Source organism: Martes martes (genome assembly GCF_963455335.1).
Source record: "Martes martes genome assembly, chromosome: 5".
Classification (NCBI taxonomy): Eukaryota; Metazoa; Chordata; class Mammalia; order Carnivora; family Mustelidae; genus Martes; species Martes martes.
In genome coordinates, this window is record NC_137892.1 from 92,293,791 (window position 1) to 92,321,591 (window position 27,801).

Sequence of the window (27,801 nt, forward strand, 5' to 3'; positions counted from 1 at the left end):
TTGCAGCTGGATTTAGGGTGCAGAATTTATACTTTTCATGGAACACTGACATCTGGCTTTCTTCAGACTGGCTGATGCATCTGTAAAAGCAGTTTGATAAAAAAAGCAACCAAGGGATCAAGAGGGAGTTTAATAATCAGTCCTCCTCTCAAATATGGTTTTGTTTCCACTGAAACCCTTCTTCTCAATGACATCAAATGTCAATGTATGCATTTATGAAAGATGAAAAACACAGTACCTTAATGGAGATGTTTGATGAGTCTGATCACTCATTATCTCAATAATATATGCAAATAAAAAGGCATTTGCATTCAAAGTTCATTTTTAAGAAAAATATTAGAGTAAGGGCAATCAAATACTAATTGGATTTTAAGGAGACTCATTTTGCTCGTTATTGGTCCTTAAACTGGGACAATATCCCCACACCCCAGCAGAGCAACACAGCTGATTCATGAGTGTGAGTTGTGGCCATCAGCTATTGTGAGCCGAATGACTTTATCTTTTTGACATATCACCTTTTGCGGATTCTTCCCAACCCATCTGAAATGTATGGCTAAAGCCTGACTCTTCATAATGTCGAGATTATTAGTAAGGCTAAATATATTCGCAAGGATAAAAATGCTGAAATTAGGCAGCCAGGGAAAGGTTGGTAAAAGAGTACAAATTTTTAGCCATAAGATGAAGATCTAGTGTACAACACAGTGACTATAATGGTTGACGACACTGTATTACATAAACAAAATTTTCTAAGAGAGAACTTAATGTTCTCACCAAATACATACATATGAGGCGATGAATGTGTTAATTAACTAGATGGTGGGATCCCTTCCACAACGCATGCTTACATCAAATCACCGCAATGCATATTTTAAATATTTCAGAATTTTGTCAATCGTACCTTAACAAAGCTGAAAAAATAAATGCTTAAAAAGCATGATTAGAGGGGTATCAGGATAAGAGGGGGTCAGAGCAAATAAGAAGTCCCCAGTGAGGTAAAAAGGCTCCCACCAATATCTGAAGGAATTCACGTGGCTCCAGAGTCTGCTGTAAAGTGTTTTACGGTGAAAGTGACCTCACAGCACGGGATACCCCAGTATACCCTAGGAAGCACACATGACTTGAGGGCCCAGAAGGTTTCATCAAGGCCAAATTCTCCTAGGGAAAGAGCAGAACTGACAATTCTGTAAGCATCCGAATGTATCTCAAAGCTGAGATTTTAAAAGCTGGGAGAGAGAGGCTTGTTTGTTTCTTACTACATCTCGTTGTCTGCTTTCAAGGTCATTCAGAAAAATGTATGTCAAATGGGGAGAACATTTGACATTCTGACAAATACTAGGCACACACATGTACTTTTTCCTTGATAAAACATAATTATTATAGAAACACTGAGATTTACATGACACTCTACTCTTGTGCAGAAATTATTTGTCCTAAGGTTTAGCGTTTCTGCTTCGCTTAAAATATAAGAATGCTAACACCTTGTTTTTATGTTTGTTCATTGTCTAATAAGGGAAATTATCAAACAATGTTTTAACATCCCTTAAGTTTTTAAGCTGCAATGTCTATGATATTCATACAGATTCTGAATTTAGATTGGGTACTTGCATGTTTCTGGTGAAATGTTCTCTGCTCTGACTTGGTTCAGTAGTTATTATATTTCCTTTGAATTAATATCTCCATGATGGTTGCTATGTATTAGTTTTATGCCCTTGACCTTGGAGTCTGACCTATTCTCCCTCTTGAGCAGATCTCTAACGGAAAAGTGACATGGAAACAAGATGAAGCCCTGGCTCCTTCTAGGACAGCTGCCATCTCATTTCTGACACACCACTCTGGTGCTCCTGAGTGGAAACTACCTTTTCTCAAGTTAAGTCGTAATGGCTAAATCCAGAGAGGTGCTCCAGAGAGGGGTGTCAGCCTCATCATAGGACACACTAAGTAATTCTATCAGAAAGACTATTAGTCTTCTACGGGCTCAATTCGCCCTCTGCGTGTGTGTACCCAGATGACAGACCTTGAAACTGACATCATAACATCCTCTGAAACAAGGCTCTTTGGGGATACAAATGAGGTGACTGCTTAGCTTTCAACTCGGTCTCTTTCTTCCCTCTGAAAAACCTGTAATAAAATGCCTGCACTCTATTTGTTAAGTCCCTCTCCTATAGAGGTCTCTAGTGGATTCCCAATCTACAGCCTGCTTTGGCATCAATAAGCAGCCTCTCTCCCTGGGAAGACGGCATTTGTTGAGAGAAATGGGCTCAGAGAAGCTCATGGACTTGAATCCTGAGAACCTTTTCCCCAGAAATCTTTTATCCAAATGCACTTTAGAAAAGTGGATGGCAGTTCGGATCTCTTCCTAAAGGAGCACAGAGCTCTCTGCTAGAATTTATCACCCACGGTTACATTTTGACAGAGTTACCCGTAATTATTCCTTCTAATTTTCTGCAGATGAAGAAGTCATTCTGTTGAAGAGTTCAGCAGCTTCCCCCCAAAAGTGTCGGCCTCGGCCCTAGACAAGATTAGAGCATAAGCTCTGAGCTCCAAGTCTTTTGGTTTATGCCAGACAGGGCCCCCTAAAGGAGCTAAAACTATAAAGGTTTGAGCAGGTCAAAAGGTAAAACAAGCAGAAAACCAAACAGAGCCCAGAATTTTAAAGATCACAAGATTGCCACTTTTTTTGAAATCTCAAAACACTAGATTTAGTTTAAAGTTCTTCTTCTGGGATTACTTTTATTTTTTTATAAATGGCTTAAGTAAAATAAGGAGTATTTTTAATGCATGGAGATATGACCAATAAAAAAAAGACTACTGGAAACCCAGAAAATAGTTCAAAACAAATCCCCAAGTACTTACTCTTTAGAATATATACTATCTTTAAAAAAAAAAAGAATATATACTGTCTTATTGAAATGTATGCCATTCTAATTTAATGTAGTAGGGGTAGACTAGAAAGAAAAAAAAGAATAGAAAATATGGGTAGGGCCAACTGGAGAATCAGCTGTTCAAGTCTGTAGAGATTTAGGGAACAAGTGGTCAGAACTCTATATTATAAAGAAAGCATCCCTGAGTCAGGGATCCATTCGAAATCTCACTGCTAGCTGGAGATGGGGTGCCTGACTCAGTCCCAAATGACACAATACCTTTTCTTTTCTCTAGTCTGACCTTTTTAAAACCCTGGCAAACTAAAGACTAGGTTAATTACCCAAAGTTACCAAGGTGGCCAAAGGTGGAGGAGGGACTCCTACTCTAAGCCATCCGACTTCAAAGCCTGTCTATCAGTCCTACTTGTGTCAGCAATATAACCTGTAATAGGATCGATGCTAGAATTGCACAAGTAATATAGGTGAAATTATTAACTTCTCAGTATTGTGCCTGGCAGAGAATAGGTGCTTAATAGATGTTTAACCATTATTACCAAGTATTAGTATTAACCTCTACCTGCCACGATACCAAAGAACAAGTGAAAAACTAAACTAGCATCTAAACTAACTTGCTCTTCCACCCATACAAAAATCCAGGTTTGATCTGAGGAAGCTAGGGCTGAATTTTCTCAGTGGTCATCAGTGAGTGGCAATGTGTCCAGGCCCACTTTCTGCCACACCTTGCCCTTTCAGAAATGCTTAGGCTTCACAGGAACCAGAAAGCAAGCACAGTCCCCAAACAGGTTCCCCATACAGGACAGCCACCCGGGACAGCACCAGATGTGGAAAAAGAGGCGCGTGGCCACACCTGTGTGTTGTGGGAGGGCTGTCACAGTGAGGGAGTTCAAGGGGACAATGCACCCAAAGCAAAGAGAGCAGTATCTGCAGTGGCCAGGTCTGCAGCAGAGCCCTGGGGGAACTGGGTATGCCAACAGGCAGGAGGATACCAACACGCCTTTCTAATACATGTCACCTCACTCAACCCTCTGATGGACCCTACGGCAAAAAATTACCCACATTGTACAGGTAAATTCACAGAGAAGCAAGGTACCAAAGCCCAGAGAAATTAAGTGAGGTGCTGAACTTGGCACACACTGAGAGAAAACTCACAGTCATTGGCCTGTTTGGACTGCCTTCCTACCCCACACGCTCCCTATCTCCCATTACCCTCCACCTGAAGCCACATTTCAGTCTGTCACCATTCCTCCACCCGAGGCGCACAGATGCTGGATAGCCTAATCAATATCCCTCTATATGAACAGGAATAGTTCAGGTTCACTAACCAGTCTTCATCTCAGCGAGCGGAGAATGGTTTCTAATAAGAATTCATAATTTCTCCTATGATCCTGCTAGTGAGATTCTTTTTCACCTTGACAACTTGGGTCTGCTCTGCCCCTGGACACCCCGCAGGCCCCTGGGAGAGTAACCGAGCATCTCTGCCTTGTACCCCCATAGGTTGAGGAGCGGCACCTTCAAAAACATGCAGCGCCGGCACACAACACTGAGGGAAAAGGGCCGCCGCCAGGCCATCCGGGGTCCCGCCTACATGTTCAACGAGAAGGGCACCAGCCTGACGTCCGAGGAGGAGCGCTTCCTGGACTCGGCCGAGTATGGCAACATCCCTGTGGTCAGGAAAATGCTGGAGGAGTCTAAGACCCTCAACTTCAACTGCGTGGACTACATGGGACAAAACGCACTGCAGCTGGCCGTGGGCAATGAGCACCTGGAGGTCACGGAGCTGCTGCTCAAGAAGGAGAACCTGGCACGGGTGGGGGACGCACTGCTGCTGGCTATCAGCAAGGGCTACGTGCGCATCGTGGAGGCCATCCTCAACCACCCGGCCTTCGCGCAGGGCCAGCGACTGACCCTCAGCCCACTGGAGCAGGAGCTGCGCGACGATGACTTCTATGCCTACGACGAGGACGGCACGCGCTTCTCCCACGACATCACACCCATCATCCTGGCGGCACATTGCCAGGAGTATGAGATCGTGCACATCCTCCTGCTCAAGGGTGCCCGCATTGAGCGGCCACACGACTACTTCTGCAAGTGCAATGAGTGCACCGAGAAGCAGCGGAAGGACTCGTTCAGCCACTCGCGCTCCCGCATGAACGCCTACAAGGGACTGGCCAGCGCTGCCTACTTGTCTCTGTCCAGTGAAGACCCTGTCCTCACCGCGCTGGAGCTAAGCAACGAATTGGCCAGACTAGCCAACATTGAGACTGAATTCAAGGTAACTCTCCCACTCACCACTCTGCAGACAGAGGGCTCTTCCAGGTGTGTCCATTAGTCAAATGGGTTGTCTTCCGGTCTAACCCAAGGTTGAGAGCCTTGGGGTCTCACCGCCCATGGGAGGAAGGGGATTTCCTCAACCTTGCCAGACGTAGGCCTGAAGGAAAAGCAGTCCATTAGATGAAATATTTGAAACCACCTAAATGTGAACAAGAGGTGACTTAAGCACAAATCTACACAGTGAAAGACAAGCAGCACATAGGCAGGATGGCGTTGTGGTTTGGAGGTAAGGGCCTCACTGGGCTCTGCCCCACGGAGCTCAGTAGTGTCTAGGACACCTATGAATTTTTCCTAGCCCAGGTCTGGGATTTCTTGATTGTCTCACCTGAATGGTTTTGATATATCTTGTCCAGCTCTCTATCCTGTCCTGGACTGTTGATCCTAGATCCAGTCTCCTACCCAATGCTAGAAAGGCTTGCCAGCAGCCTTACTCAGTTTAGCAAGCTATTGCTGTTGTTCTGCCAGGGGACTAAGGGAAAGGTAAATGAAAATGAAACAAAACTGTTCTTGTGTCATTGGGCTTCTTACCTCTGCAGATGGGCCCAGGGCAAAAACCCTGTAATTCCACCCCCTGAGAACACCCAGACGATCAGACTAGCCTGGGGAATGGAGACCCATCTCCAAAGTCCACCATTCAATAGTGGAGTGATCCTGTGCTTTTACTTTATCAACTGAAACTATTTAAAGGAGGAGATGTTTAAAAACAACCATTAATATGGGCACCATTATTATCCTCCTTTTCGATGAGGGCACAGAGGTAAAGAGATATCATATTGCTAGGAAGTAGGCACTCAGAGCCCAGAGCCAGCTCTTAGCCATTCTGGGAAAACTGTTCAAGCACTGGGCTTCTCAGGGTTCATTGGTCTTTATCTGAATGATGAAAGTATGGAATACCCCCACTGCAGAAGGTGCACCTGGAAGGGCAGAAACCTCAACCAGCCTCAGCATTTCTCATCCTGCTATTCAACCAGAGCCTAGGATTCCTGGGAGCATACAAAAATGTGTCACATGCAAGGCTGACAACAGAGCTGGGAAAAGATGTTAACTACAGGAGAGAAGTTCATTGTCCTAATAAGATGTTAGGGACACAGTTAGGTGGCCAAGGATGGCTACTGATTCAGCCAAAGGAGGCCCTATGGACCATGGTGTTCAGGGAGATCTCAAAGGAGGAAACAGAATGGGGCTGGGCCTTGCTGAGGCGGAGGAATTGGATCAGTGGGAAGAGAGAGGTGAGCATTTGGAGGAGGCAAGTGAAGGTGAGGTCCGGAATGGCCCAGAGCAGGCAAGGGACTGCCAAGAAGCTGCAAGGGACTAGAACAAAGGCTTCCTGTAGGGGCACGCAGGAAGAATGCTGCAGAGATGGTTCAGGGGCAGATCTCAGGGGGCTCTGTGTGTCAGGCTGAGCACTGTGGAAGTTATCCTGTAGGACATGGAGAGCTACTGAGATTTGTGATTAGGGGATGAAAATGATAAAAGCTAGAGTGTTGGAAATTTACTTCACTGGTAGGTCAGCTGAATTAGAGGATTTGGCATGTGAGGCACTGGGACACAAGGAGAGACAATTTAGATATGCATGCATGAGACCATGGAAGCCTCTCCAAAGGAATGGATCGCCCACAGCCACAGACAGAATGGAAAGGCTCACCAAAAGCTGTGGGGCACTACAGATGTGAATAGATGAAGAATCCTGGAATTAACTAATTTTATTCCATCTGTTCCCCTTATCTTGGACCCATCTACTGAATTGAAACAACTTCCCCAATCCTGCATTGTTCATAGCCTCATCTAAAAAAAATTGGTGGATGTAGATGAGGAGACTACCCAAATAGGCCCCCAAAGAATGTAGCTATTGCCTGTTCTTTCCTTGTCTCTGAATAATAATATCCATCAACCAGCAATAAGGTCAATGAAGCCCCAAGGAATGTTGGTAGAATTTTGTTTGTTCCCTCAGCTTCAGACTGAATCTTCATAGGCCATGTAAAAGTGGCTAATCCAATATATTTAGCAATTTCTGGCCCCAGAGGGGGGGAAAAAATTCCAGGAAAAAAAAAATTTTTTTTTTCCTGGATTCAGTTTTCTGGATAATTGCCCAATTGCCCAATTCTCTACAATCTGGGAACAGTCTAGCCTTCCTGAAAAAATGATGCTAGACTAACATGTGGAATTATATCTGAGCCATTTGTTTCCTTTACTAAAACCAAAAGTCTGGTATATTTTAGTATATATAATATCTAAAACTGGAAGTTTGTGGAAAGCATGATATTTTGATTTAAAAAGTAAATTATGGCAATTAGAGACAATTAAGAGCACTCCTAACATGATGATAAATGTGTTCTACAATGCACTGCCTTACTCAGAATAAGAGCTAGCATAAATACATTTGCTGGCTATTAACATCCCCTAGTTACCTTTGTTTGAAATAATGTCTTTCACATTGTCGACAAATGGCGCATTATAAATTAACACAAGCGTTCCTTTAGAACTTTATTACTTATTCAACTATCCTTGTATGTGCATTCCTGACATTATAAATCTTCTCAGAGAAGAGAGCAGCTTAGCAAAAGACAAGTCAATTTGTAATAAAAGAATGAAGAGCAAGCGTGTGTTCTAAAATGCACTCTTCAGGAGTCTGCCCTACTTTAAAGGGACTGTGTGCTGCTGACTGTAGCCACATGTATGTGGGTGACCCATGACAATCAGCTGTATAAAAAAGAGATCTGGTCCTGACTGGAGGTGTCCTATGTCATCCTCTAGATCCTCTAAGACACTCGCCCTGGGGAGAGCTGCTCCTGACTAGAAAAGCTCACACAGGGAAACCTAGATTCAGTGGCCTAGTCTACTGTTTTTGAGTCACTGTAATTTATCACCAGAATAGAGTCTAGTCATTAGCAAGATCTACAGCCAATGTCCAGGTCTCCAGTAAATTATGGCTGAAGTCAGATGCCTGCCAGCAAGCCAGTATTTTTGGTTTAGAAATGATGCATCTCCTCAAAGATTTCTCTTATGCCTCTCTCATCTTCTTGGGTCTAAAAATATATGAAAACTCATTGTGGCCCATGAGACCTTCCTAATGCCTTGACCAGTGCTCAGTAATCTAATAAGCATTCCATAAATCCTTGATGAAGGGAATGAATGAAATCCTGAAAGCATAATCCTTTCAACTGATGAAGCAAGAGATTACTTTTATCTATGATTTAAACTCTTCCTACCTGTATGAATCTAAGAGAGCTATTTGATAGATATGGTGGGATGGGAAAGCTCTACAGAAGGTTAGGAGGCAGTTAAAGGGATTAAACAAACACAAGTTAAATAACAGAAGACCAATCATGTGCTGCATTGTAGGGTGCCAGTGGCCACTAAACTCCTGGACAGCAGGACCTACAAGTGACATTTTGGTTAACTGGTTTATCTGAAGAGGAGGAGACAGGGACAAAGAAAGGGAAGATCCGCATGGGATGGGTTATTCAGAGGTGTTTCATCCTGACGGAGGCTCTCTCTACATAGAGAGGCACCTGAAGTAGCATGGAAAAAATAAGGTTGAGTTACAGCCCCTGCCACCAGGAACACAATAAGGTCTTTACACTTTTCTTGAATTAGTCCGTTTGGTTTTCTTTACTGATCAGCCTTCTGATAAAACTGCTGAGGATCCCCTCTATTTTGCTGGTATCTTGCCAAACTCCAGGGCATCCTGTCTACTGTGTTGCTTATCTATAGAGCTGTTGTTTCAAAAGGATTACGGGTGTTAATCTTTCTTCCAACTCAGTTACACTAGCAGCGATGCCCTAGTGGGAGCAGGAAAGGGTGGAGAAGCAAAGGACAATAGAAAAACAGGAAGTGAGGTTTAGGGATTTGGAAAGAAAGAGAAAACAGGGCAGGGACTGGAGGTATCCCTCTTGCTTTCTCACCTTTTGCTTAAATTTAAAGTACCCCCCTGTTCCCAAGTCAAGGGACTGTGGAAGTCCTAAAAACACTTTCCCTTAGTTACTGAAGACTTGGTCATTCAGAGTAATAACAAGGCTCCAACTAAGAAGGCTTTTCATGTTGACACAACATCAGCATGGAGGCTGCTGACGGTGCAACTGATTCTAATAAACCAGAGAGGAGAAGAGTAAGGGCAAGAAAGCTAAAGCTGGAGCTTCATCCTGCTTAAAGTGCTAATGACTTTACTGGTTGTTAATGGGTTGTGAACCCAGGTATTATGAAAAAATAGATAATGAATTATGTATCAATGTTTGTGTTGCCATTTTAAGACCTGCAAAAAAATTCTCTGGGCCTAAAATACCACAGATTAAAAATGCAAATAATGATAAATCAGACCAATTTGCCACCTGCTATGATCTCTAGTGAGATCCCATTGTGGAAGGTAAAGATGTTGAGATGACAGTTTGTAATCTGCTTGCAAACTTATCAAAATGCAAGAGGAAAGAGGCGGGTAAAGGACAAGGAGTGTCTTTGTATGGTGGTAGAGAGAGCTCAAAGCACATAGGAACAGGCCATTTGGAGCCAGGGAGCTAGGAAGCCAGAACGCTTGAGTAAAGGCCCACCCTGGGCCTGAGGCAGTACTGGAAGGCTGAATAAGCCTGCGCTTCCAGCATCCACTGGAATCTGTGTTTTGCACCTGTTTCTCATGCTTTGAATATTTTTAGGCTTTTCAAATTTTACAGACAAACACCGTCAGAAAATACATTTCCTTGAAGTTAAAAGCCTGGCTGGTAGTATAAACAAATGCCTACTTAACATGCAAGAAATGACTTGAACATTGTTTCCTTTACCACTGGGAAAATATTTTTTAAGCTGTGAAGTCTGCAAGTCTTAAAAGCAAGTTGTTGGGTGTTTTGTTGTGTTTTGTTTTGTTTTTTTAAGAGAACTTGGCAAAAAATTCCTCAAAGCACTCACTTATGTATCGATCCCCAGTACCTTCAGGGATCTGCCTGTGTGCCCCCAGCCCTCTGCTTGAGCATCCAAAACGATAGAATGGAAGCAGAGGATCACAGATATCAGGGGATGAACTGCCATAGGATGCGTTCCCCCCCTCCCCAAGCACGTGCGGGTCTGGTGCAGTGAGAGCATACCTGCCAGTCAACAGGTCCACACTGTGGCCAGAATCACTGGCTTCCATGTCTGAGCGCAAAATGCAGGGACTGGCTTATCTCAGGACAAGGGACAGATATGACCTCAACCCATGCTAGCTCCATCTTCTTCTATTTTCCTACCTAAGCATCTGGAGGAGCACTTTCACCAGGGCATTCATTAATGAGTCATCATAGGAAATGAGCTAATTAACCTATGTTTCAGTGACCATTTTTCATTGGGTCACAACTAATACCTAAAGTTATGTGACTGTCTTCTTCTATGGTTTATGCCAAGAGCATCAGCCTCTGAAATACAGGAAGACAGTGTACATTGGGTGACAGGAATTCAGGTGGGATAAAGGAGGCTGTTTGCTTTCTGAGGACAAGGGCAGGGGAGAGGTTCCGGTGAGCGCCCAGGGCAGCCGTGCTTCGTTTCCACAAGGCTGTGGAATGGAGAGCCAAGAGCTTGGCTCTGCACTCAGACTGACCTGGCTTCTAGTCCATTGCCATCTCCTGGCAACCGTGCATTCTTGGGCATCTACTGGAAATTAGTTTTCTTATTTGGAAACTGGGGTGTTAGAATTGTAACATGTCCAATATGGAATGCCTGTCTTTCCCACTCAAATCCTGGCTCTTACCCTAATCTTTGTAAATGACAACACAATTCACCCACTTGTTCAGATGCCTCATCCCACTGAACCTCCAGAAAATCCTGGCACATACTAGGTACAAAGCGAATATTAGCTCAGCAAAGAAATAAATGAATCAGTGAGTGAATTAATAACAATGTCCTTGTGCAGGGTGCTGGTGAGGATTATATTCTTCATCTAATTTTATATTCTTCATCTAATCGAATCCTCAACAGCACCCTGATTAGATGAAGGATCTAAAACTTTCTGCAGAGAACTTGACCCAGAGTAAGTACATAATTTTCCCCCAGAGAGCTCAGTGGGGATGAGCCCGCTAGATTTTCAACATCACAATGTTCCCTCCAATGAACACAACACCTCCTCTTTCAGCACCTCCTCTACTCAGTCTTCCTGATTTCTGCTAGGTTTCCCTACCCCCTGCCCCACCCCCTGTAGATCTTTCTAGAACTAGAAAAACTAGAGGCTGTACTTGTGAGCTCCATGGTTTAAAAAAGGCCAAGGGAATAGTTCCAGTTGGAAACACGCAGACCACTAACAGTGCATAAACCTGGAGTGTTGCTAAAACATTTCTGTGAAAAAAAACAGCATGGGCAGAAAAGACAGAGGAGCAGAGGAGGAGGAGGAAGGAACTGGGCAGGCAGAGCTCCTGACAAATACAGAAAGAGACTATTTTTTGAAAAATAGCTTCGTGGAAAAGATTCATCACTACACACAAAAAAATGGGAGAAAAATCATTTCCTCTACAAGTCCAACTATCAGCATGAAGTATCAGAGATATGGAGAAATTGGAGACCATTCTAGAGAATATTAGTCAATGAGTAGCAGCACAAATTACCTCAAATGGAAATGATGGAAATGAAGGATTTTTCTCTGGGGAAAAAAAAAAAGTTACAATGCTATATAAATTAGTCATCAGAGTATCATTAATCAAGGAGCTGCACACCCCATCGGCGTGCAGGCATGTATTTTCCTAGCAGCAAATTCACAGATTCAATGTGGAAAATATATGTCAGGAGAAGATCACAGGTGGGTGGGCCCTATTCACAGAGCTCTCTGAAAACCTGGCATCCCTGCGACAAACACTCGTCAAGCCTCTAGTAAGAGCAGGGCTCTTACTCCAGGCTGGGTGCTGGGATGAAATAATGAACCAGATTCAACAAGCTTCCTTCCTCAGGACCTGAGAGTCTAGAGGAGGGGACAGACATTATTCATACAATCATGCAAATAAATGTGGCTCTGCAAATCAGGCTGAGGGCTATGCAGTAAAAGGGCGGTTTTAACAGCTGACTTAGTGGGACAGCTGACCCTGTGTGTGTGTGTGTGTGTGTGTGTGTGTGTGTGTGTGTGTGCATGTGTGTGTCTGTGTGTTTAAAGGTTTCTCTAAGGAGGGGCACCTGGGTGGCTCAGGTGGGTTAAGCACCTGCCTTTGGCTCAGGTCATGATCTCAAGGTTCTGGGATGGAACCCCCGCGTCTGGCTCCCTGATCACTCGGGAGTCTGCTTTTTCCTCTCCCTCTGCCCCTCCCCCCTGCTTATGCACGCCCACACTCAAGCTCTCTCTCCCTAATAAGTAAATAAAATCTTTAAAAAAAAAAAGATTTAAGGAGACAATGTTCAAATGAAAGCTGAGAGTGTGGGAGAAAGAAGCACGCAACAGGGAATGGGAAGGATGGAGCAAGGCATAAAAAGTGCAGGGGAACTGTGCAGCACAGATAGGGGAAAGAGGCCCATGGAGAGAGTGGTCAGTGGTGCCACAGGATAGGGAGGAGCAGGGGATAAGGGCACGAAAGCGCACCACCTAGCTGTGGCCTTCCCATGTAAGAAGCTGGAGTTCATTTTCGGTAAATGAAGAGTCACCAGAAGGTCTCAGCAGATGAGTGAGTGACTCATGTGTGCAGTCTAGAAACATCCGCTGCACCAGCAGAAGAAAGCGCACTGAAGGGAACAAGAATTGAAGGAGTTGGAGAGCGGCTGTAGGGAGAGGGGGTCCTCCTAGGAAGGAGATGAGTGACACCCCAGTGCAGAAGAACCAGCAGATCTCAACCTGTAGGTGGCTCAGCCTGGCTGGAGCAACCCCACAGACTCCTGGCTGTTTCCAGGACAGCTTGCTCATCTGTGAGCTGCGGGGATCCTGCTTCTTCGGTCTCTGGGGCCCCGCAGTGCTGCCCAGTGAAGCTCCCACAATGGAGAGACACAGAGAAAGAGGCAGAAAAGAGCCAGCTCCTTCTCTCCCCCTCCACAGCAGAAGCCCTGTGGAGCCCCAGCACAGTGGGAGAGCAGTGAGGACTCCAAGGTCCCACCCGGCATCTGCAGGTAGAGGAGAGGGTGTTGTCCAGGTCGAACTCTTCATTGCCAGCACAGACGCACTGCAAAGTGGGTTCAGAAGTGATAGCCCCAGAACAGAGAGAATTCCACTGGATTTTAATCTGTGCAGTACATCTTCCAGATTCTGAGCGAATCTTTCTCTGTTGGCTGCAGCGACCAAGTAAACAAACATTTCATTAGAGGAAAATGACTAAATGCTATCTCATATATATATTTTTTCAATCGGAGCTTGTTTTAGCATCAAAAAAGGCATGAAGTCGACCTCTCCCTCTTCTTCCTCTTCTTCTTCTAACATCCAAGGTTTTGGATGTTGAGAATACCAGAGGCAGAGGAAAGTGGGGGCAGGAGAGGCTTTCTTGGGCACTGAAAATCCTCCATGGTGAAGGCCTGCTTAAGTACAGGGGGCTGTATTAGCCCAGGCACTGCTGTCACATGATGACATACCACAGAGAACGTATGCTCTAAACGTGCTGGAGGCCAGAGGTCCCAAATCGAGATGTTAGTAGGCTCTGCTTTCTCTGAAGGCTCTAGGGTAAGAGCCTTCCTTTCCGCTTGCCGGTTTCCTGGGAGATCTTTGGCTTATAGGTTTATCTCCTGTATCTCTGCCTCTGTTGTCATGTAGTGATCTTCTGTGTTTCTGTCTCTTACCCCGCTCTTATGAGGACATTCTTCTGAGGACCAGTCATTTTAGATTAAGGGCCACTGTACTCCAATAGGACTTCATCATTTTTTTTTATTAAGATTTTATTTATTTTTCTGACAGAGAGAGAGAGAGCACAAGTAGGCAGAGCAGCAGGTGGGGAGGGGGGGAAGCAGGCTCCCTGCTGAGCAGAGAGCCTGATGCAGGGCTCGATCCCAGGACCCTGAGATCGTGACCTGAGCCAAAGGCAGAGTCTCAACCCACTGAGCCACCCAGGTGCCCCGGGACTTCATCTTAATTAACTACACCTGCAACATCCTATTTCCAATAAGGCCCCATTCCAGGGAGGATGTTAATTTGGGGGAGACACCATTCAACCCAATACAGTGAGGTAGAGCACCAGGCTGAGACAAACTGGGAAAGACTGAGACCAGGAACCCAAACCCTCAGAGCAGGGCAGGAGAGAAGGCAGGAGGTCCGTTATTCTGGGAAACCAGACACAGCCCTAAAACTAGGAGATCAGTCTGGAAGAAAATGGAGACACTGCTGATGCTCCCTATTGACCAAGGCACAACCTAAGATAGCAATATTGCAGTTCTGTAAATGTGTGTGTGTGGTGTTTGGGGGAAATGGGAGGTTGCTGACAGAAGCAATGGGGGAAACTTGGTACCTGAGCACTGCCCCTCTCAAAGACATTTTCAAGAGCTGGGTTTGGGAATAATGAAAATAAAACACACTTATTATAGAATTTTTAGAAAATATAGAAAAATAGCAGGAACCAAAAGGTAATCCTTAATTTCCACCATCTAAGAATAATTCATATTTTGAATATGCTCCTAGTGCTCCCCCTATAGCCACGTACAAAAATTTGAGTAAAACTATGACTCGGATGGTGAAACGTTATCATATTTTCATTTCCCATCATACGTTATCCTCATTCCCACACTCCCTCACCCCAAAAAAGCTCCTACTTCAGTATATTTAATGTACTTATACATAATATATTTCATATATTTATATTAATTATGAATATGCATAGGTATATATGTGGTATTCATTCGGGGACTATTTCTTTCGAACCTACCATGTGCAAAGTTCTAGAGGCTGGGAACATTTAGAAACCATCAAAACCCAATAATCTCTGCCCTCTTCGAGCTTAGATTCCAATGGAAAAATATAGTACTAAGTGTTTATAAGTTACATAAAAGGGATTTTGGTACAAAATTATGACCTTCCATACTCCTTTGCTTGACACCAGGTTCTTTTACGGTCTCTCCATGTCATTCTCACTCTATGTGAGCCTCCTTCATTGATTCTGTTTCCTGCTCAGTACCGCGTTCTGTGCATCTGCAGCCTTTCACTTTCTCATTCCCACAGTGATGGGCACTTACATTGCTCTAAATACAAATGATGCTGCCAGACCCATCCCTGTACCCACCTGCAGGCCTATTTAAGCGCTCACAGTACAGGCTCAGGAAGGAACGCCTACAGTTAATTTCACTCAGCCAGGCTGCCTGCCCCCCCAGAAGGCCTGTCCCTGGGGGCTGTGCTTTGCCAATACTTCTAGGTATTATCCTGCCTTCTCATGTTTGCTGGTATGAGAAATATGGTGATTTAAATTTGCATCCCTCTAATTGCTAATGAGGCTGAGTCTTTTTTCCTATATTGTGTCGCCCTGTGGGTTTCTCCCTTCTGTGAACTGCCTCTTCCTGTCATTCCTTCATCCACTTTTTAACAGGATTTCCGTTTGGAGTATTTTGAAATTTTCGTTCAGGAGTTCTTCATCTATTCTAAAAATTAGGCCCTTATCTATTTCAGACATTGCAAACATCTTCTCCCAGGCTATCACTCGTCTGTTACATTTGTCTGTGACACCTTGTTTTGAAGACAAACTTCTTTTTGAGATGATTTGTGTATTTAGTCTTATTATAAAACCCTTCCCCACCAAGGTTGCAAGCGCATTCTCCTATATTACATCTCTTTTTTCTTCTATTACCTTCATGGATCCACCATTCACGTTTAGGTCTGAGTCCAGCTGGAGTTTGCTTTTGTGTGTAGGGTGGGTTTGCATCACTTGCTTGCCTTCTCCACATGGTAGGCTAGTTTCCCAGTTAATTATCAGGAATTGGAATTTTCCCCACTGATCAGTGCTGCCGCCCCAATCACACACCAATTCCCAAATACACACGTTTCTGCTTCTGGACCTTCTGTCCCACTCCAGTGTCTCATCTGCCTGTTCCTCTACCCACTCCTCCACAGTTTCATTCTTCAGACTTTGTTTTACGACCCATTTCCTGATATGGAGAGCCACTGATGTTTCTCTCTGCTTATATTTGTTTTGTGCAATGGTGACAAGACTGTACCAACAGTCTGGAATCCTGGTTTTCTTACTGGATATTGTAACTTTGTCATTGCCCCCATGTAATGTCAACACTTTATAAATAACACTTCCTGGAAATGTTTAGTGTCCTGTGTTGGGAATAAAACTTTTCCTCTATGGTGTTAGGCTGTATAGGTCAGGGCCTGTGAATTAACTAACAAAAGACAGATCAGTAGGAGAAAAGCTAAGAGTTTATTCATATGCATACAGAAGTGCAGAGAAGAACGGGCTACCTCAACAGTTAACACAGGAATTGACACACCAATTTAGTAAGGAAAAGGAGGGGAGAAAAGGGTTTCTAAGGAAAAAGAGGACTTTTAGGAAACACGTGAGCTTTCAGGGAAAAAACGGAAAGCGTGAGAGTTTGTGTTGTTTGTTCTCAACCGGGTGCAAGAGGACAGTCTCCTTCCTAGCTGCTACCCTCCCCCATGCTCAGGCGCCACAGGATTTATGGCAACTATATTTTGGGAACATGCTGCTGAAAAGTTTTAAAAGAAGTAAAAGAAGTTTAAGCTGCTCTTTGTTCAGATTTTCTTTTCTGCTTAAAATAATCTTCATGACATTCTGATCAATAAAACTCCATCTCTAACAATTCACTAAATCCCAACAATGGAGTAACTCCTGAGGCCCAGTACAAGGTGAGGGTGGGCCCCAGGGGCTGCGGAAAGTTCCCATGACAAAGAGCCTCCAGCCCTGGCCAAGGAGACAGACAGCCCTTTGTGGGGGAGTAAGAACCATCTTCCCTCCACCCCGCTGACTTCATAGCTGAGAACCTTGTAATAAAAGGCAGATTAACAAGGGGAAAACAAAAGTTTAGCAGCATGTTTATATCATGTATACAAGGGAAACACCCAGGGAAAAATTAGTAACTCTCAGAGGTAGCTTAGAATTCAGAATTAAACACTTCCTGAAAGGGTAGGAGGAAGTCCACCTGCCAGAGGAGAGTAAATGATTTTTAGGAAAGATGAGTGTGTCCTTAGAAGAAGAGATGGGAGGTATGATAGCTTGTGACAGAGTCTGTCTGGGTACGGGGTCCTCTCCTGTGATATGTCTATCTTCCCAGGTTGATGAGGCTCCCCTAGAGAGGATTTAGGGCAATCACGTTCCTTCTGGAAAATCCATTTTCAGGCATAGAAGGGGCATACAGAGAAACCCTCTCCCTTCATTTGCTGTTTTTCAAGTGCCTAATGCTCAAAATAATTAATATACCAAAAGGGCATATTTTGGGGTACCATGTCCTGAACTTCTACAGTCATGTTTTAGGGTGGCATATTCTGCTATCCTTCACTGGCTACTCGGTAATATCTGCACCCAGACTTGGTTTCCACAGTATCACCTTCAGCCACTCTCTCCAAAAGAGAACCCACTGTTCCCAGGGGCTGGTGACAATCCATTTACAAGGGAGAAGGGGGGATCCTTGTTTTTTGAGAGGCTCCTTCTTATAAATACCCACCAGTTGGCAGCCCTGAGCAGAATCAGAAGACAAATCATTGAAACCCTTGATGCTCTGCAGATGGTCCCATAGGACTGGCTTGGTGAAGAGGTTTGTGTGCTCACATCCATCCACCAAGCAGCACAGCCCAGCCAGTAGGTGGACCAGGCACTGGGGACCCAGGCAGCTTCACAGCCAGCTGCCAAGGGATCTTCCACCATTTTTGTTGAAGTTATATGAAAAAGACCGTTAGGAGGCCCCTGGAAGTTGCATTTAGGGATTTAGGGTTAAAGGACTAAGTGATGGAGCACAGCTGGGTGGGGAGCCTCAAGAATGTGAGTGAATGACCCACAGGGCTATCAGGAAAGGAAGGTGAGGGCTGGTTTCTGTCATTTCCTAATGACCAACAAGAAGAAGCTGAAATTCCAAATCAATGCTAAGAAGACAAAGATCACAGTTTTGTTTTCCAAAAGGCTCAGCAAGATGCCCCAGATAGGCTTAATCTATTTCCACTGAATTAAGCCACAATGAGGACCAGAACCAAACCATCCTCTTGCCTTGTTGATATATCCCAAACTGGCTGACAAGTTCCTGATGAGCACTGAGGGTTCTTTGTAAGTGATGAATGACTAAATTCTGCTCCTGAAACCAATACTACAGTATATGTTAACTATCTAGAGTTTAAATAAAAATCTGCAACAAAAAAGAAGAAGAAAGAAAAGGAAAGCTCCTTGGCAGATGCAGCAGCTCAGCCTGGAAGAGTCAAGAATCTGGTTTCTTCTTGAGGTTCCCTTCACAGGACAAATAGAAAAATCACCCATTTTCTTCATAAATTTTTATCAAAGGAATGTATGATGTAAAAAATAACTCAGGGGTGTCCTGTTCAGTGTTCAACTCTTGGTTTCGGCTTTGGTCATGATCCTGGAGTCCCGGGATTGAGTACCATGTCAGGCTCCCAGCTCAGTGGGGAGTCTGCTCGGGATTCTCTTCCCCTCCCTGCACCCCTCCCACTGCTCACATTCTCTCTCACTCTCTAAAATAAATAAATCTTACCAAAAAAAAAATTTTCAGATAGCACCCAACAGTATACAATGGGAAGTAAGTCTCCCCTTCCTTAATTCTCTCCCTTGCCCCAGTCTTGATTCCCAGACTCAGCCTTATTAAAAATTTCTTTTATATCTGGGCATAAATCTTTTTGTTCATACACTAGTACACATTGATATATATATATATATATATATATGTATTCATTCTCTTTTTGCCTTAAATGTACCAAGACATACTCCACATTCAGTTCCCAGCTTACTTTTTTCACTTAATAATAAAATCTGCAGAGCAGTCTGTCCATATCAGCACCTCCAAGTCCCCCCATTCCTCCACAAGAGCTAGAGAAGGGCTCCACAGAATAGACCCACTGTAATTCGTGTACCATTCCCTTATGGATGGGCCTCTAGGTTACTTCCAGCTTTTATTTTAATGAACAACGCTGCAGTGAATGGCCTTGCACTCCTTAAAGATTCAATTCAATTCCATTTGCATAGCCCAAGACCCCTAGCTGAAAATATCAACGAAGGGAACTTCATGCAATTAAGCAGAAGGAAGGTGGTCGCCAGTGCACGTGACTACCCATTTGCTCATCAAACCCCAGATATACATATTTAAGCCGTAAGTTTTATTTTTATTTTATTTTTTTTAGATTTTTATTTATTTATATGACAGAGAGAGATCACAAGCCGGCAGAGAGGCAGGTAGAGAGAGAAGGAAAGCAGGCTCCCCGCTGAGCAGAGAGCCTGATGTGGGGCTCAATCCCAGGACCCAAGGTCATGACCTGAGCCGAAGGCAGAGGCTTTAAGCCACTGAGCCACCCAGGCGCCCTTAAGCTGTAAGTTTTAAAAAGAAACAGCCAAAAGCCAGATTCAAGTCATTTTTAATATTTTTTAAAGGCTTTTTTTCCCTCCAGCCTTTGGATTATTTTATGTTTGGATTTTTGGCTGTATAATGGTAAAAAGTCATGGTTCTTTTCTTTCTCCCTTAAGGTTGCCCACCTGGAGCCCCGTAAATGACACTGACAAAAGTCAGGTTGACAAGAGAAAACAAACAGAAGTTTTACAAACACGTGTATCCCACAAACAGATGAGTGAAGTCAGAAATGAGTCATTCAAAGGGGTGGGTAGGAGCTGGGCTGAGACAGGATCTTAACAAAAGACGACGACATTTTTAGAGAAGTGACAGAGCAAAGGAAAAGGACTTTGAGCTTCTAGGGACATTAAATCCCAGGAAGGTAAATTGATGGGAGTACGAATGCTGGAGGAGGGCTAGTTTCAGGAAGCTGTGTTACACAGATTCTTCTGGTGCTGTCTCTGGGCTGATGAGTGTCTAGGGCTGACTCCTGGGATGAACTCCTGCCCTTCTTGATACAGAGAGGAGAGGGGAAACCCTTTACAAGTATGTCCTGCTTCCAGTCAAAGAGAGGGATATCTTCTTACCAAAGCTGCGCATTTAGAGGTGGCGTATTCTACTGCCCTTCAAGCCCGTGAATTTTAAGCAGCTGACAAATGCCACTGCTGCTCCTGGATCCAAGGCAGAGTTCCATTTAACACCAATCAAGAAAATTGAGAGAACTGTATTTGATTGCAAAGTAGGAAAAAAATCTCTCTCATTCAGAAACCTCATTTGGCATTGGTAAACTAAGTGTCTCCTTTCCCATTTACAAACTATGTGATCAGTAGCTACTGTTAAGTGTTACGTACTTAAACACAGTGTAGGGATAGGAAACTCTGCAATAAACACTCCTTGAAATCCTAGCGAAGGTTTCCTTTCAAAACATGTACCACCTGAGCACATGGAGGAAATGCACTTTTCCATCAGCTGTCAGTGAAACAAACCAAGTTGCATTCAACCACATGCACACCTTTGCTGCCTGCAAGACATCTAGAGGATTTCGGGGGCACAGGCTCTGGTCATAGGAGGAGCAGGAGGGCATCAGACTCAGGAAAACTAAGAAAGCTCAGGTTGTACACCTAGTCCTAAAATTACAGGGATGTAAGAATGAGGCTAAAATTTTCTCAATACTATCAATTGCCAAATAGAAAAAGCTCCCCAAATGCTTGGCAGCAAAATTATCTTTCATTTTATTATGATCACTTGGTCCCTCAGACGTCCAGTGTGAGGTTAATAATAATGGCCTGGTTTTCTGGGCTCCAGAGCAGGCTTGCTAATTATGGATGGATCAACACTGAAAATTAAGAAGGGCCACAGTGAAATGATAAACACAGCTTCTCTCTCTCTCTCTCTCTCTTTCTCTCTCTCTCTCACATACACATATATATCCTGGGAATACAACACATTCCACATTTACTAATAATACAATCACTTGGAAGCCAGGGTTCAGAGCTCGAGTTTGCATTCTTGGGAACAGCAGCATGAACCTGTTGGCCTTTTGCATAAGGAAGACCAGGGCTTTGCCTGTTGAGTTAATAGCTCTCTCCAGCTTCTCCTCCACAGTCTTTGAAAACAGTGGCCCAAGAACATTTCTGATGACAATTTCTCTTCTGGTGATTATTAATTTCGCTAAAAGTTCATACTCCAAAGAATTCCCTGAAAACCCTTCCACCACACACATCAGAAACTTGATGTTTTATATACTTAAAATGGATATTTTAACATAAACACAGAGATGAGCTCCAGGAAATGTGCAGGAAAAGGAAAAACATTTTAATCTGACTGACAAAATTAGGTGCGAGAGGTTAGTTCCTTAAGCAATAACTCCTCTAAGATTACAAATTCAGAAACCAGACTGCAAACACAAAGTTGGGTCTTTTCTTCACCTAAAGCAAATAGTTGAGGCACATCCTAAGGACAGTCAGATTTTTGGACATTGCTCAAGGGAACCAAATAGCCTGGGAGACTTGTGGTCACATTCTCCCAAGACATGGCATCTGTCAACAGGAATCATATGATACAACATCCTAAAAGAAGATCCTTAGAGGCAGTGCTAGGATGGGGCCTTGACAGGTACGACTCCAGTGCTACTCATCTTCCTCAGTTACAAAGCCAGGTGCTTATAACCCCTTAATGAAGCCCTTTCTGTTTCTCCTTTCTACAGAGCATTTTCTTTATTTTTATTTAAATTTTAGGTGGTGACTATACAGTGAAATACTGGTTTCTGGAGTAGAAATCAGTGATTCATCACTTATATACAACACCCAGTGCTCATCATAACATTAGCCTTCTTAATGCCCATCCCCCAACTAGCCCCCCCCCCACTTCCCTCCAGCAACCCTCAGTTTGTTCTCTATCGTTAAGAGTCTCTTATGGCTTGTTTCTCTCTCTCCTTTTTTCTTTCCCTCTTTCCATACATTCATCTGTTTTCTTTCTTAAATTCCACATATGAATGAGATCATATAGTATTTGTCTTTCTCTGACTGACTTATTTGGCTTAGCATAATACACTGTAGCTCCACCCATGTCTTGCAAATGGCAAGATTCCACTCTTTTGATGGCTGAGTAATACTCCATTGTGTGACTTTCCATTATATATATTTTTATATATTTTTATATATATGTGTGTATATATATTCTCCAAGATGTGGCATATGCATGTGTGTACATGTATGTGTGTGTGTATATGTATGTATGTGTGTATATATAATATATTGCTGCTATAAACATCATGGTGCATGTATCCCTTCCAATCTGTATTATTTTTTTTTATTATGTTATGTTAGTCCCCATACAGTACTTCATTAGCTTTTGATATAGTGATCTGAAAGGGCACATGCACCCCGATGTTCATAGCAGCAATGTCCACAATAGCCAAACTGTGAAAGGAGCCAAGATACCCTTCAAAGGTTGAATGGATAAAGAAGATGTGGTCCATATATACAATGGAATATTACTCAGCCATCAGAAAGGAGGAATACCCACCATTTGCATCAACATGGATGTAACTAGAGGCAATTATGCTGAGCGTGATGAGTCAAGCAGAGAAAGACAATTATCATATGGTTTCACTCATATGTGGAAAATAAGTTATAGCATGGAGGATACTCAAATCTGTATTTTTCAAAAGAGCATCTAAGTTGAGATTTAACAAGATTATTATTCCCATTTTACAGATGAGCAAACAACTAAGAGTAGTTAAGTGATTTATCAACAAAGGGCAGTCTTCCTGCTTTGTGCCAGGCACTATACTAGGTTCTAAGACTACAAGTGTGGATGAGACCCAGACTCTGTTCCCACTGCAAAAGGACAGCCTGGAGTAGGCAAATGGAGATGAAAAAGAAAAGCATAAAGGCAGAGGAATAAGTGTGTGCAGAGGCATGGAAGGCCTAGTATACTGCTTAGTGGACTGGTGTAGCTAGAGGAGAGTGGACTTACAGAATGGGTATAATGTTAGTGAGGTATGTTGAGGTCTGATAATAAAAATGCTGGGATTTTATCCTGTAGCTTTTTTTTTTTTTTTTTTTTTTTTTTTGACAGAGAGAGAAATCACAAGTAGGCAGAGAGGCAGGCAGATAGGAAGGGAGAAGCAGGCTCCCTGCTGAGCAGAGAGCCCGATGTGGGGCTCGATCCCAGGACCCTGGGATCACGACCCGAGCCGAAGGCAGAGGCTTAACCCACTGAGCCACCCAGGTGCCCCTATCCTGTAGCTTTTTAGCCAAGGGCATGGCTGGCATTTGGGTAGAAGGAACTACCAGTAAATAGACCAATCAGGAAGCTAGTTCAAAAGTCCAGACGCTAAATTACAAGAACTTGAATGAAGATCATGACAATGGATATAAGGACATGAATATGGGGGTCAGACACAGATACTCTGGATCATAATCCATAGATCCTGGTAAGTGATTGGTAAAGACAAAGATGAACCCAGGGTTTCTAGCTCAGGAAGCTGAGTGGATGGAGATTCTACTTCCTGAAGCAGAAAGCAGATCAATTTTGCTTGTTACAAGGAAGACCTGTATGTTCAGTTTGGGACATGCAGAGTTTGAAATGTCTGCGAAACTTACCAGAGTAGATGACACCTGGCAGTTGAATATGTAAATCAGCCCCTTCAAATATAGCTTGGGGCTGCAGGTAAAAACCTGGGAATCATCAGAGGTGACAGCAACATCTGTGGAGATAAATGGAATCACATCAAAGCCTCAGTCTTCTTTTTTCATATTTACAAAATAGATATAGGTCCTACTTCTGAGTGCAATTCAGTCATTCATTGGATAAATCAGTTTAAAGCAAAAAAAACAAACAAACAAACAAAAAAAAAAAAACCTGGAATCTGATTTTCCTGATTAGATTTGAACTTATTTAAATGCAATCACTTACTCATCTTTTTCCCATGTCTTCTGGGACTTTTAGAAAGTCACCACAGATGTCTGTGCACAAGATAATGAGCCCCATAATAGTCAGCTTTGGCTCCAAGACCATCTCAAGAGCCAAGTATCCCCCCGTCGCTGCTCCTAGATCAATTCCCTGGTAGACACACACCAGCCTTTTTTTGCTCCTCGAGTTCCTATAAATAAAATTTTCAAATTGGACATATGTATTAAGTCATTTTATACAGCATTTATTAATTCCTGTAATGCAGCATGCCCTAAGCTGAAATATACAAATGACTGAATTTGGCATGTTAAATATGAAACTGTCAAAACTAGAGAGTACTTGGTCAGGGCTGTTGGGCCCCAAGAAGAAAATTCAGCGACGGCCCAAGTGTGAGGCAGTGGAGCTCCCCAGGGATATCAGGAAAACCACTCAGCCAATCTCGAGAGCCAATCTCAAAAGGGGGATAGGGAATCTCAGAGGAATCAAAGAGGAGCCCAGTCCAGGCACCAAAGTGAAAAGAATGAAGTATGAGCCTGCACATGGAGAAGTCATAAGTACTAACTTAGCTAACTTGGTTTTTAGTTTTTGTTTCATAATTAGCAGGGCTCTGCAGTTTTTTAAATTGCTACTTTGCCATCTAATTACTAGCCTCTCTTAATCAATAGCATTTTCAGCAATCACAAGCAAATTTTTAAAAATTACTTCTATACATACACTGCTCTAATTACTCTCCAAAACGAGCCTCATGAACGTGTACTCTTCTGAATCCAGAATCAGGTGAGTCATGACATAAGCTTCTGGAAGGTATGTTAATCTGATGATGCCACTTAGAAATTCGTGTTTCTCTGATATGTCTCCAAAATATCCAGTTAGTACAAATAAGATGCACAGGTCATGTTTGCTCTGAACTTCTTTTTGGATCTTCTTTTAATCTGATACTAAACAAAGAAACAAAGCCATGAGCTATCAAGTACAGGGGACTGCAGCCCTAGCCAAGATAGCACCAGGCTTGGATACCCCAGACCCCTCTCCAACACTGAGTTTTAGGGACTTGTTTAAACACCATAACACACTCAAACTTTCTTTTTTTTTTCCCACCTAAGGATTTTATTTATTTATTTTTAGAAAGAGAGACAGAGAGAGCATTCACGAGCTGGGGGACACACAGAGGGAATCCCAAGCAAACTCCGTGCTGAGCATGGAGCCCAATGTGGGGCTCGATCTCATGACCCTGAGATCATGACCAGAGCCACCCAGGCGGCCCTCAAAATTTTTTTTTCTGATTATACTGGTAATACACAATTAACGTAAAAAATGAATTTGTCCATAAAAAGAATAAAAATCATCCATAATCTCACCAGATAGTAACATGTTAGAGAATTTCCTTCCAGTGTTGGATGTCCCAAACATGCCACATAGTATCACCCTCATTTTCTCTCTGTCCCTTAAGTCCTATTGGTATTAAAATTTGAATGTTTCCCCAACCCATTTCCATCCTTGCACCTTTACCACCTCCACCTGACCAGCTCTAACCATGACCCTACCTTCAGGCCCTAATACGCCCCAACACTGACGCTGTCCTTCACACAGGAACCGAAGGATTCCACCCAGGTGCAAACCGGACCATGCCATTCTTCCACTTAAAAAAGTGTCCGTGGCTGCCCACTGCCTATGGAGGAAAGTCCAAACTCCTTATCAGGGGATACAAAACCCATCATGCCCCAGCTCCTGTTTCCTCCTCCAGATTCATGTCTCTTCCACCCTCTACCCCTACTTGAATAGCTCCCTCTATGTTTGTATAGCTGGGTTTGTTTCTCCTTGCCTTTCTTTTCCAACAAGGAATGCCCTTTCTCCACCTGCTGAACTGAGTAACTCTGATTTATCCTCTAAGATTCAGGTATGACTGCCTTCCTCCAGGGCAACTTCCCTCAACACCCAGACAGAGCTAACAGCCAGTCTCTGACATTGACGTCCCAAAAGCAGTGAGCCTACATCTGTCCCTTTGTCCATCCATCACTGCTACAAGATTGTTGTGTAACAAACCATCCAAACCTCAATGGTCTTCATGTCCATGTTTACTGTCCTGTTTACAGGTCTGAGGATAAGCGGAGGAGGCTGTTCTCCATATCTCATTCAGGAGCCCAGGGAAGATAGGGAGTGGCACTTTCTTTTCTCGGTGTAAGTCACATCTGCTACAGGGCCAAGGGAAAATATGTGATGCCTCTTAAGACCCAGGTTTGGAGGTCACACACTGTGGGTCCTGGGCTAAAGCAAGTCCTGTGAAGAAGAGGACATCCATGCGGGAAGAAGCACACTGGTCTCCTGCAGGTGGGGAAGGAGGAGGAAATATCTGCTAAACGATGAGCTTATCTCACACCATGCTCGGCCCAAATACCGTGACAATCCTTCGAGGTGCTCTGCAGCAACACCTCAGTCACCTTATCTCTCCTCCATTTGTTTGTCTGGTTTTTCTTTCTTCATAGGCAACATTTCAATAAACCCTCTTGGCTCTCTCTTTCAAAGATATCCAGGATTCCATCAACACTTCCGGCCTGCTTGATCAAAATGGGCCAGGCCACCTTTGTCTCTCCCCTAAGCAACTACAACAGCCTCTTCAGGGGTCTTCATGCTTCTGCTCTTGCCCCTTCAAATGCATCCCACCCCAGCAGCCAAAGTGATGCTCTCCTAGCATTCATCAGATCACAAAAACTGCTTCTTGAAATCCTCCAGTGACTCCCCACCTCATCAGAGTACAAGCCACAGTCCTGATCAGTGCAGTCAGGCCTCTGGCCATATGCGCCCTGCTGTTCCTCAGGTTTCATCTCTTCCTGTTGTTCTACTCACCTACTTTGCCCCAGGAACTGGCCTCAACCGGCTATGCCTCAAAAACACCAGATGCCCCCCCTCTTCTGCCTCTGCACTCTCCTTCTTTGCACTGGTGAGCCCCCGTCCAGAACACTTTCCTTGTGTATCCACATAGCTCCCTCCTTCACCAAATTCAACTGTCTATCCCAGATGGCCTCCCTGGGATTCCCCGAGGAGGCGATTCTGCATAAGCCTTCATACCATCTGTATAAAATAACAATCTACAGCCCCTCTGCCCCCAGTAAAACATCAGGTCCTCAGGTCCTTGCTTAGAGCTGTATCTCAACGATCTAGACCCATGTCTAGCACAGCGGGTACTCAGTGAAGAGTTGTGGTGTGAAAGACAAGTACTGCAGCCTAATACTGAAATGGCTGGGCTATGTGTTGTCCTTCCTACGGGTGGGCAGCCACTGCAACTCACTCCTTGCATCTCCAGGGCTGGGCCCAGCTTCTAAAACAGAGAAGGCTCAGTAAGCACATGCTGAACTGGGTGGAACATCTTTGTGAGGATGAATCACCTCAAAGCACTCAAGCTTACGAGCTAATAGACTCATAGTGCTTCTACTGCTTACCAGCTGCATTTATTTGTAAAGAAGTATTTTCCAGGGAATTACTGTGAGATCAGATGCACAGAAGCTCAGGTCTAGTTCGCACAAAAAGATGAGCTCCTCACCACACTTCACTGCAGGGCCTTCACTGTCTCCCTTTTCCTCTGCTCTGCAGCTCCATGAAGGCAGCAACCATGCCTGCCTTGCTCTTCAAGCATCTCTGGGGCCCTAGCACAGTGGTCCGCATGCAGGAGATCTCTGTTCGTTTCTGTGGCATAAACGAATAAGTGAATGACTCTGCGATTTCTCCCAGGAGCCAATCCACAAAGCAAAGTGACTCAGGTGTGCTTGTGGCTGAA

At 43.9% G+C, this 27,801-nt stretch overlaps 1 protein-coding gene across 1 annotated transcript in view; it reads left to right on the top strand.

Moving 5' to 3' along the window:
• The window catches only part of TRPC7 (transient receptor potential cation channel subfamily C member 7), a gene marked incomplete at both ends in the record, with an annotated part of 166,493 nt that overhangs the window by 25,082 nt on the left and 113,610 nt on the right, over positions 1-27,801 (top strand). The window contains one exon of the mRNA XM_080804357.1: positions 4,377-5,154. Coding sequence (XP_080660483.1) covers positions 4,377-5,154 — 778 coding nt within the window. The remainder of the gene's footprint in view (positions 1-4,376; positions 5,155-27,801) is intronic.